Source organism: Pelobates fuscus, chromosome 4 (genome assembly GCF_036172605.1).
Source record: "Pelobates fuscus isolate aPelFus1 chromosome 4, aPelFus1.pri, whole genome shotgun sequence".
Classification (NCBI taxonomy): domain Eukaryota; kingdom Metazoa; phylum Chordata; class Amphibia; order Anura; family Pelobatidae; genus Pelobates; species Pelobates fuscus.
In genome coordinates, this window is record NC_086320.1 from 389,938,544 (window position 1) to 389,949,981 (window position 11,438).

The 11,438-nt window shown below is 45.3% G+C and overlaps 1 protein-coding gene across 1 annotated transcript; it reads right to left on the reverse strand.

Moving 5' to 3' along the window:
* Window positions 1-540: 540 nt before the first annotated feature.
* LOC134609272 (uncharacterized) lies at window positions 541-8,359 on the reverse strand. The gene has a single exon (XM_063452918.1). It carries the CDS (start codon window positions 8,286-8,288, stop codon window positions 1,041-1,043), a length of 7,248 nt encoding a protein of 2,415 aa, XP_063308988.1. The 5' UTR covers window positions 8,289-8,359; the 3' UTR covers window positions 541-1,040.
* Between the last annotated feature and the right edge of the window lie 3,079 nt (window positions 8,360-11,438).

Here is an 11,438-nt window from a genome sequence, read left to right on the forward strand (position 1 = left end):
TTCTACTAAGACATAAGAAATCTGCATTCGGAGTCCTGTCTGAAATTGGCCAAGTATGCCAAATTGTGTAACATAATACATTTTATTTTTACTGGAAAAGGGGGAAGACCTTAAAACCTTGAGAGTCAACTTTTAGGTTGATCGCATATTCTCAAAAATAAGATCTGGATTGTCCACATTTATGATCAACTGATCCTGGTAGACATGTGCAATTCAGTTCGGTCCAAATTGAAATTCGGACAAAATTTCGGACGCTTCCGAATGCCCGAAGTGCCAAATTTCGGACTTCTGAAAAGTGGCAAAATGGGTAGGTTCCCGAATTTCAAAAGTGCCGAACCTTGGAAGTCCCGAATCGAACTGAATTTTTTGCCAATGCATATCCCTAATACCAAGTACACATATGAAGTCGAATTGATCTCTTTGTACAGCGCTTCTGGCAATCCCCACATCATTACCAGAATTTGAGTCACTTTACTGCAACACACACAATGGGAAAGTGGACTAAAATAGGTGTGGTATAAAACAGACGAGAATGACCTCTTTACTTAAAAACTGTTTATTAAATCAAAATGCATGGCATATAAGTAACAAAATATATAACTTGAGAGAAAAGGGGTAAAGCAGCAAGTGAGATGGTACATGGACCAAAAGAAGTCCAGGTCACTGAGGTGGAGAGAATACAAGACGGATGGGAAAAGGGCAGTAGGATAGTTTGAGATTATAGTGCGAGAAAAAAAAATGTAAAAAAAAAATGTCTGGATGGTCTGCTGGATGGAAACAGTCTGAGAAGGGAGGAGAAAAGGGAAGAAAGGAACAGCAAGGCAACAATCTCAGAAGATCTGTGAGATGGTAAAAAAACGGAGTAAGGAGAGATAGGGAAGTGGTATATATGAGCCAAGATGGTGAGACTGAGAAAAAACATAGTGTTGAGAGTCTACAAAAAGTAGAGTCAATGTGGCAAGGCTTGGAAAAGTTCTAAAATTCTGGGTTTTAACTCTAGAAAGCCAATGCACATCCCAGTCTATTCCCTGCCATCACATTTACCCCTTTTCTTTCTTCTCTTTCAGCAGCTGCTTTTTTTTGGGCCCAGGCTTAAGTTTAACCTGAACACCCTTTACCTTCACTTGCACTATTTTCTTCTTTTCACCTAGAGCAGTGATCTTTATTTTTTTCTTGTAGGGACCTCTCTTTACTCCCAATTTGCTTTTCTTCTTAGACTTTTCCTCAGCCTGTTTTGCGCCTTCATTTTGTTTGTCTTTAGACTTTGCTCCCTCTTCCTTTCGCAGTTTTAGTTTCCCCCCTACTTTTTGTGCTTTCTCCTTCTTTACTTTGACAATACCAGTGATTTTGTCTTGCTTTCCATGTACTGTTTTTTGGGGCTTACCATCAGTTTGTTTCTTCTTTACTTTATCAGTTCCATTATCACTAGATTTTAGACTTTCCTTTGGTGGGTCTTGTTCTTGCTCTTCCTCTACTGGATCCTTCTTTGTTATTTTCTTTACTTTGATGGCTTTTTCCATCATCTGTTTTTTCTTTCCTTTGGTGGTTCCACGATCTTCAGTTTTTAGACTTTTTAGTGAGTCTTGTCCTGACTCTTCTTCGGTCGTAATCTTCGCTTTCTTTATTTTCTTTACTTTGATGGGTTTTCCTTCCACCTGTTTCTTCTTTCCTTTTTCGGATGGACCTTCACCCTCTGGTAAACTTTCTTTTGGTGTTTGCTCTAGAGCCTCTTCAGTCATAGTTTTTTTCTTGATTTTTTTTACTTTGATGGGTTTTCCCTCAGACTGTTTCTTCTTTCCTTTGTCTGTACCACCTTCCTCTATTTGCTGATTTTCTTGTGGTGTTTCTTGCTCTTCCTCTGTTGTAACCTTCTCTTTCTTAATTTTCTTTATCTTCATATGTTTGTCCAGTTTTTCTCGTTTTGCTCCAGTTAGATTTTTCTTTAGCAGTTTTGGTTTCTTCTTCTTGATTCCTAGCTCAGCTGTGCCCTGCAACTCTTTCAAGCGTCTCTTTCTTTTTACACCACTTGCTTGACCATCACGAAGTTTTACTTTCTTTATGCTCTGACAAACATTCTGGTGTTTGAAGAGACTTTTCTTGTACAGGAAGCGTTTTGCACAATGTACACACGAGAATACTTCCTCTTCTCTATGAGTATGCTTGTGCTGAGCCAGCATAACCAGACTGGGGAACCGAACATCACACTTAAGGCAGGAAAATGCAGGCTCGCCGGTGTGCTTCTGTAGGTGGCGTTCTAGGTTTGCCTTGTGGATGAAACTTCGCTCACATGTGGGGCAGGTGTGAGGACGGACCCCAGAATGGACCCTACTGTGAACACTAAGTCTGGCCTTGCTAGGGAAGGTTTTGTCACAGTCCTGGCACTGAAAGGGACACTCCCCAGTGTGGATGCGCTGGTGTATTTCAAGGTGATCACTTCTCAAGAAACGCTTTGTGCAGTAGATACACTGGTATGGCTTCAGCTCAATGGGAAGTACCTTTGCATGACTGCAGCGGTGAACAAGCAAGCTGACCTTGTGACGGAAACTGCTAGGACAGTCAGGACACGAGTAAGGCCGAATACCCATGTGCACACGACGGTGCATGTTAAGATGGTTAATCTGAGTGAAACACTTATTACAGTCTGGGCAGCTGTAGGGTCGTGCCTTAACATGTGTAAGGCGATGAGTTTTCAAATCCTGCTTTTTATGGAAGCGATGGGGACACTGTGGACAGGTGAATGGGAGCTCCTCTGGGTGACTCTGCAAGTGAGTGAACAGAAGGTCCTGCTTTGTGAAATTCTGAGCACATACTGGGCATTGGTAAGTTTTTTCATCTATAAGTGGCATGAGGGAAGTGTGATCAACAACTTGTACTGTGGTTTCCGCAGTGTTAATTTCTTTCTTATTTTGGACTGCACCCTTTGTTTTCTTCATCTTCATCGTGGACACAAACAATACCTTTTCGGTGGTATCACTGAAACTTGCATCTTCTAGTTTTATGGCATGACTGGTCTCCTGGCAGTTAAGACCCAATAGAGGATCAGGCTGTTCGCATTCCATCAGATCACTCACTTTCTTCTTTCTTCCTGCAAGTTTGTGAAGTGCCATCAAGTTAGCCTTCTGTTTTCTAGGGTTTTTAATAAGTCCCTTTGCAAGCAGACGTTTCATCCCTTTGGACATCTGTTTGAGCTCAGCCAATGACTGTCCTTTAATACTTTTCAGAATCGTGGGTTTCTTACTTGGTGGCAAAATAGCAGATGCCCGGACTTTACCAAGTGAAAGGGATTTTCTTTTGGGCACAGGAAGCAGGATTTCCATGGCTTGCTCCTTTTCTTGCAGTCTGCACAGTCGACATTTCTTAGCACGCCGCCCAGCCCGTTTTCTGAAGCGTAATCTACAGCCACAAGATTCGCACTGAACGGCAGAGTGAATTAGCACATGCAGATGGAGAGACCTGTATAGCTGAAACCGTTTTCCGCAGTGTTGGCAGACGTGCAGCTTTTCGCAAGATGTTGAGGTCTCTGATGAGTTTACACTGGAATCACTCAACACATCCTCATCTTTGCATGAGTTTTGGTGAGAAATTGGAGCTTCACTAATCTCCTCCTTGGCTAGCATACTGCTAGTTAGATGCATATTCCTGGTATCATCTTCCTGCTTTAGGATCTGGGAGGTGCCAGCAGAACTATCCTCAGTAGATAACTTCACCGGCTCTGTAAATGGAAGACTTTGCGGACACATCTTCAGCTTTTTAGCAGACAGTTGCCTGCGCTCCATGCGGTGTTTGGCAAATACTCGCTTTTGACGTTTATTTTGATTATTACTATGTATTTGGTGTTCACTCTGGCTTTTCTGGTCTGAGCCATCGTCACTATCACAGGGAGAGTCCTTCAAACCTGTAAAAGGGGTTTGCATGGGTGATACGATATGTTTTCTTACATGCTTTGCAAGATAAATTGGGCGTTTAAATGCCATGCTACACTGCAAACATTTGTATGGCTTGGGAGAAGTGTCTTTACGGATGTCATTTGGGTCTTTTGGTGTCCCATCCATTTCCAGGTTGCTATCAGCTGCCAGACTGGCTTGTTTCTTAACCAAATGACGTGTCTGGTGAAGTTTTGCAGTGGAAAGCTTCGATTTCATCACATTCGATGATGCAGACTTTAATTTTTGGACACCTTGTTGAATATTTCCAGGACATTCTAGGTCAAGGCTTGCATGGGAGACAGGCAGACACTCGCGGTCTGATTTATCTTCCTCCTCTGCACTCTCATTCAATGTAAAACTTTCCTTTTTTTTGTTCCTAATTTTCTGAGCACACACACGGCAATTCCTGGGTACACGCCTCACTTTATACCGGAGCCTCATTGGACGTCCACACGTCAGACACCTGGGCAGCGAGTGACATTTCACATGCCCCGCAAGGAGTGCAGGAAGCACAAAAGCTTTCTCACACTTGTGACATTTATACAGTTTTTTTGTAGTAGTCTCCACCTCTGTCTTAACCTGGTTTGGCTCTGAATGCTTTAAAATGCTATCTGCATTCTCCTCTTTAATAACCTCTTCCTTTATTTGGCAAAGTGAATCTAAATTCAAAACGTTTTCTTCTGCGTTACTTTGAGTCTGTGGTGGCAGCTCGAGATTAGCTTTTTCCTCCAATAAATTCTCTTCCTTTTTCTTACTTTGGCGGCACTTGCGACAAACTGGGGAAGAAATCTCTCCCCTATAGCTTCTTAGTTTCTGCCCACACATCAGGCACTGGGATCCTAAACTCAATAGCTTTTGAGGTGGCTCAGGAGAGGCCTGAGCAGATTTAGAGTTTGGGGAGGACAACTGTTCCTGCAATATGTCCAGCTTTGTATTCTGCTGATCTAAGAACGGACAGACACTTTCAGTCATAGCTGCAGTTTTGTCTGGACCAACAACTAATGTATTGTCCATTAGTCGTTCACATGGCAAAACCTCTACTTTTGAGGCAGCGTCGAGGACTTGAATGTTTGAAGTAGCGGTTTCATCTTCCATTTCCTGATTATCACTCACGGATAAGCTTTCTAATTCTCTGTTGGATTGGCTACAAGTACTTTCCTCTGCTGCTACATTTCTGTCCAGAGTTGCATGATCAGAAATCTCAGTGGGTTTGTGGTTTTCACCGCTTTCCGTAGCAGGTATATGTGGATATTGGCTCAAGTCTTGGCTTTGTACAGGAAAGGTGTCCTTACTGCCAACGTCCTCTTCTGGATCATTGCTGTGTACAGTTACAGTGTCTAAGAGGTCAGCCTCTGCCTTAGTAACTACTATAGGATTATCTGGAGCAGCTTCTAGACTGCACTCTTCATGGTTTGGAGATGCTATAGTCAATGGTCCCTCACTTGCAATAACTGGCTCTTTGTCTCCTACTGGCAGAGTATTTTTTTTAAATATTTCCTGCTCCACAATTAAAAGTGGATTAAAACTATCCTCTCTTTGTCCTTTGCTGGAGCTGCTAGTCTGGTCTTCTTCTAGGATCACCAAGTGAGCAGAGTGGTCAACGTCTGACTTTAACAAAGCAGATTCAGTGCCTGAGCAGTCTTCGCTCAATGAAACAACGCAAGAATCCTTCTCATTGTTTTGATGGTTCACCACTTCCTGATTTGATTTGTCCTTTCCTGGCACCATCAGTTCTAGGCTACAGACGGGGACGGAGATTTGACCTGGTTCTTGAAGGAATTCCTTTGTAACGTTATCTGTATTGATTTGTGGATCAAGCTCTGTAAAACCGGTGATGTCTGTTTGTCTAGACTGATGCATGAGCTCGATTTCAGTCCTTCCAGGATCTAAGTGGCTTTTGCAACTTTTCTTAGACAGATTGTCTTCCACTGAAAAGCTGATATCTGATGTAACTTTGTTAGTGGCGAAGTCACACATTAGCAAAACAATAGATTCTTGATCCGTCGGTATGTGATCACCATCGACATTTTCTTTGACGACACCCTTTTCAATTAAGGTGTTTGGTTCTTGATCTGAAATGCTTTCATCTTTTTGCAGCTCTGTAGCCTGTTCCATGTGGGTGTCAACATGGCAGTATGTGTTATCCCAATTTAATAACCCACTGCTTTGCATTAGGATTTCATTACCTGGGTTGTGGTTCCCACTTTCTAATTTGGATTCATTAATACTTTGTTCACATGCAGGAGTAATTAAAGAACAAGTCTCTTGGTCCAGTAAGTCACTAGGTTTATAGTCACTTATTTCTGGTAATCTTAAGCTATAAATGTCTTTCATAAGATCTACTTCTGGTTTCTTCATGCAGGAGACATTTTCACCCACTCCTGGATCTGTCTGTTGTAAGTTAGGAGCAGGCTCACCTTCATCAGCTTTATTTTTCTCAGATACTTTGTCCTCACTTTGCATATCTTCCAAATCTGTAACCATATCTATGTCCGGTTCAATAGATCTTTTCTCTGCATTTTGCAGTAGTAAGGCAGTATCGTCTTCACTTTCGCTAGAAACCAACTCATTTGATTTGACTGTTGCAGGAGCCTTTACAGTTTCTTGTTTACACACTTCTATAACTGCTGACATAGGATCATTGAGTGTTAAGGAGTGGCTGCTGTCAGTGTACTCAGGTTCTTCTCTTGAACAGGGACCACTGGGGAAAGGACTTTCAGATGGGGCTCCCTGCTCAGCCTTACTGACATTAGCCATGTGGATTTCATCCATCAATATATTTGATTTGTCTCCCAATAAACTTAAGTCCAGTATGCTTTGGTCAGCTTCCTCAGGTGCTTTGTCTTGTTCTACCATAGGAGAGATGTTTTCTTTGCTCAGAAGCTGCACATTTGGATCTAGGAAGCTATTATGAACAGCTATGAGGAGACTATCTTCTTGGTATGCTGGGGGAGTGCCTTGATTCCTGTATGGAGAAACTGACGCCTTCGAGACCACATCACTGCCTGGAGACACACCGTGGACCTCAGTGCTTTTATTTAGGATCTGTCCTTGCGATGCATTTATTGTAACACCTGTGAGGTTATCTGTTAACTGATTATCAGTATTTTCATTGGACTCGTTTGTAGCGTTTTCTGTATTCTGTAAATTGTCTGATAGGCTGTGTGTGGCTACAGCTTCAGATAGCTGTGTGACTGTGGTAGAGGAGCTCACGTTTTGTTTTGTCTCAACAGTCTCCATTTGGTCACCAGGCGAGAGTAATGGGTGTATAATGTCCTGCAACTCCCCACTATCTTCATCACAAACAGTGTCACCTCCTAAATCATTAGATGGCACTGACTCAGACAGAGTGGTGTCACTCACTGTAGATTTAAATGGTTTGCTGGGAGAGTCCATTGGATCTATGGGAGATCTGCCATTGTTTTGGAGGAGTTGGCATGGTTTACTAGATGCATTATTTTCAGAATCACCATTTTGGAACAGACTGGTCTGATCTTTCTTAACAGCTGGGCCATCCTGTGTGGTCATGGCTTTTGCCAAGGGTAAAGATCCTGAAAAACCAACAGAATCATGTAATACATTTTTACTTGTTTCTTCGTGACACGGATTTGCGGTGTTTAGCTGAGCAGAGTCCTTTTGAAATGTCCCGATTTGCTCCACGCTACGATTAGAATGTACAAGATTTTCAGCAGAATTATCTTCTGCAACCTCAGTACTAGCATACCTATTAAATACCTCGGTCAACAACTCTATTGAGTTTCCAAACGTGTCTATAACGTGAACTGTAGTGTCAGAATAATTTAGGATTCGGAATCCAAACGGATTTTTCTTTTCTTGGTCATCATTCTGCTGGTAAGGTTGTGGAGCTCTGCCATGGGTGAGTCTGGTGACACATTCTACAGGCGTTATCATTGGGTGAGCTATCTTTTCTCTTCTGAATTGGAACATGGAGTTGACCAATGGGCTGTGCTTTGTCGGTGTGGCTTTTATAAGCACCTTATCTGCTACCACAGGGGTTACAGCTTTAGAACTTCGTGTTGATATCATACGAGAAGGACTTGTCTTGGAAAGAAATGTTTGGCTCTGTGGAGCTCCATTCTCATGACTTCTCTCATGCATCTGCAAGAAGACTTGATGGTGGAACCCTCGTCCACAGTGAGAACACACAAATGGTTTCTTTGTCACATGGCTTTGCCGGTGAGAGTTCAACTGGAGTTTGGTATCGAAGGTTTCATTACATTCAATGCAGAGGAACTGACCAGTGTCATTTTGGGGACCCGGTGGACCCATAGCTGTCTTCTCTAAAGAGATTCCTGCAACATCTCTCCTGGATGATCTAGTACTTCTCTCTGAGCGTTGCATTGCTCAAGTCAGATTTTTACTCCAGATGACGACAGGACCTGCAAATCACAAAAGCAAGCACCAATAAATTGTGATTATCTCTTGCAATGTGCTCATCTTACAACCTACAGAACTTAACCGATAGATCACAACATAAATTGATATTACACTGAGTGGAGATAAACCATGACGTTACGTGCTAACCTACTTAGACACCAATCATGCATTAAATGCCAGAAAAGCTGAGGCAAGACTACCTCTCCCACTGACTACACCAAGGAGCATGTATCTGTGCAAGTGGTAAATCTGTATGTGAAAGTAGTGTTAATGTTTACTACTGTAAAGTTCCACCCAATGGTTCCCTTAAACAAACTCTGCGAGCATTGAAACTATCCTTTTTGTCCAATTTCACAAAGGGCAGGCTTGATGGCTTCTCATACAGATAGTAGTGAACATAATATCTCCCAATGCTTCTCAATGAGAAGAACCGCATAAGCTGGGAGATCACACCTAGGGTTCATCGGAGCTGAGCTAAGGGGACAGAGGGAATGTAATATGCTTTACACCAACATACAAAAAAATATCCTCATTACACCTCACAATGGGACATATTAAAGAGACAGAAAAGATTAACAATGTGTACGATCACATTTCATTATCCACGCACAACAGTATTTTCCATCATTGCCCCCCCCGATACCAATTATCCTCTCACTGCCCCCCGGATACCAATTATCCTCTCACTGCCCCCCCGATACCAATTATCCTCTCACTGTCCCCCCGATACCAATTATCCTCTCACTGTCCCCCCGATACCAATTATCCTCTCACTGTCCCCCCGATACCAATTATCCTCTCACTGCCCCCCGATACCAATTATCCTCTCACTGCCCCCCCGATACCAATTATCCTCTCACTGCCCCCCCGATACCAATTATCCTCTCACTGCCCCCCCGATACCAATTATCCTCTCACTGCCCCCCCGATACCAATTATCCTCTCACTGCCCCCCCGATACCAATTATCCTCTCACTGCCCCCCCGATACCAATTATCCTCTCACTGCCCCCCCGATACCAATTATCCTCTCACTGCCCCCCCGATACCAATTATCCTCTCACTGCCCCCCCGATACCAATTATCCTCTCACTGCCCCCCCGATACCAATTATCCTCTCACTGCCCCCCCGATACCAATTATCCTCTCACTGCCCCCCCGATACCAATTATCCTCTCACTGCCCCCCCGATACCAATTATCCTCTCACTGCCCCCCCGATACCAATTATCCTCTCACTGCCCCCCCGATACCAATTATCCTCTCACTGCCCCCCCGATACCAATTATCCTCTCACTGCTAATACCAGTTATCCCCTCACTGCCCCCCCGATACCAATTATCCCCTCACTGCCCCCCGATACCAATTATCCCCTCACTGCCCCCCGATACCAATTATCCCCTCACTGCCCCCCGATACCAATTATCCCCTCACTGCCCCCCGATACCAATTATCCCCTCACTGCCCCCCGATACCAATTATCCCCTCACTGCCCCCCCGATACCAATTATCCCCTCACTGCCCCCCCGATACCAATCATCCTCTCACTGCTGATACCAATCATCCTCTCACTGCTGATACCAATCATCCTCTCACTGCTGATACCAATCATCCTCTCACTGCTGATACCAATCATCCTCTCACTGCTGATACCAATCATCCTCTCACTGCTGATACCAATCATCCTCTCACTGCTGATACCAATCATCCTCACTGCTGATACCAATCATCCTCACTGCTGATACCAATCATCCTCTCACTGCCCATGCCAATTAAACTTTCACTGCTGATACCAATCATCATCTCACTGCCCCCTCATACCAATTATTCTCTCACTGCCCCCCGATACCAATCATCCTCTCACTGCTGATACCAATTATCCTCTCACTGCTGATACCAATCATCCTCTCACTGCTGATACCAATTATCCTCTCACTGCTGATACCAATTATCCTCTCACTGCTGATACCAATTATCCTCTCACTGCTGATACCAATTATCCTCTCACTGCTGATACCAATTATCCTCTCACTGCTGATACCAATTATCCTCTCACTGCTGATACCAATTATCCTCTCACTGCTAATACCAATTATCCTCTCACTGCTGATACCAATTATCCTCTCACTGCTGATACCAATTATCCTCTCACTGCTGATACCAATTATCCTCTCACTGCTGATACCATTTATCCTCTCACTGCCCCCCCCCCGATACTAATCATACTCTCACTGCCCCCCCCCCCGGTTACCTCGCTCTCTCTCTCCCCCCCAGTTACCTCGCTCTCTCTCTCTCTCTCTCTCTCCCCCCCGTTACCTCGCTCTCTCTCTCCCCCCCCCCCGGTTACCTCTCTCTCTCTCTTCCCCCCCCGGTTACCTCTCTCTCCCCCCCCCCCCGGTTACCTCTCTCTCTCTCTCCCCCCCCGGTTACCTCTCTCTCTCTCTCCCCCCCCGGTTACCTCTCTCTCTCCCCCCCCCCGGTTACCTCTCTCTCTCTCTCTCTCCCCCCCCCCGGTTAACTCTCTCTCTCTCTCCCTCCCCCCCGGTTAACTCTCTCTCTCTCTCTCCCCCCCCCCCCCGGTTACCTCTCTCTCTCCCCCCCCCCGGTTACCTCTCTCTCTCTCTCTCTCTCTCTCCCCCCCCCGGTTACCTCTCTCCCCCCCCCAGTTACCTCTCTCTCTCCCCCCCCCGGTTACCTCTCTCTCTCCCCCCCCCGGTTACCTCTCTCTCTCTCCCCCCCCGGTTACCTCTCTCTCTCCCCCCCCCGGTTACCTCTCTCTCTCCCCCCCCCGGTTACCTCTCTCTCTCTCCCCCCCCGGTTACCTCTCTCTCTCTCTCTCCCCCCCCGGTTACCTCTCTCTCTCTCTCTCCCCCCCCGGTTACCTCTCTCTCTCTCTCTCTCCCCCCCCCGGTTACCGCTCTCTCTCTCTCTCCCCCCCCCGGTTACCTCTCTCTCTCTCTCTCTCTCCCCCCCGGTTACCTCTCTCTCTCTCCCCCCCCCCGGTTACCTCTCTCTCTCCCCCCCGGTTACCTCTCTCTCCCCCCCCCGGTTACCTCTCTCTCCCCCCCCCGGTTACCTCTCTCTCTCCCCCCCCCGGTTACCCCTCTCTCTCCCCC

Bases quoted from the DNA above. Each gene is read 5' to 3' on its own strand.
- LOC134609272 (XM_063452918.1), bottom strand. From the start codon at position 8,288: ATGCAACGCTCAGAGAGAAGTACTAGATCATCCAGGAGAGATGTTGCA.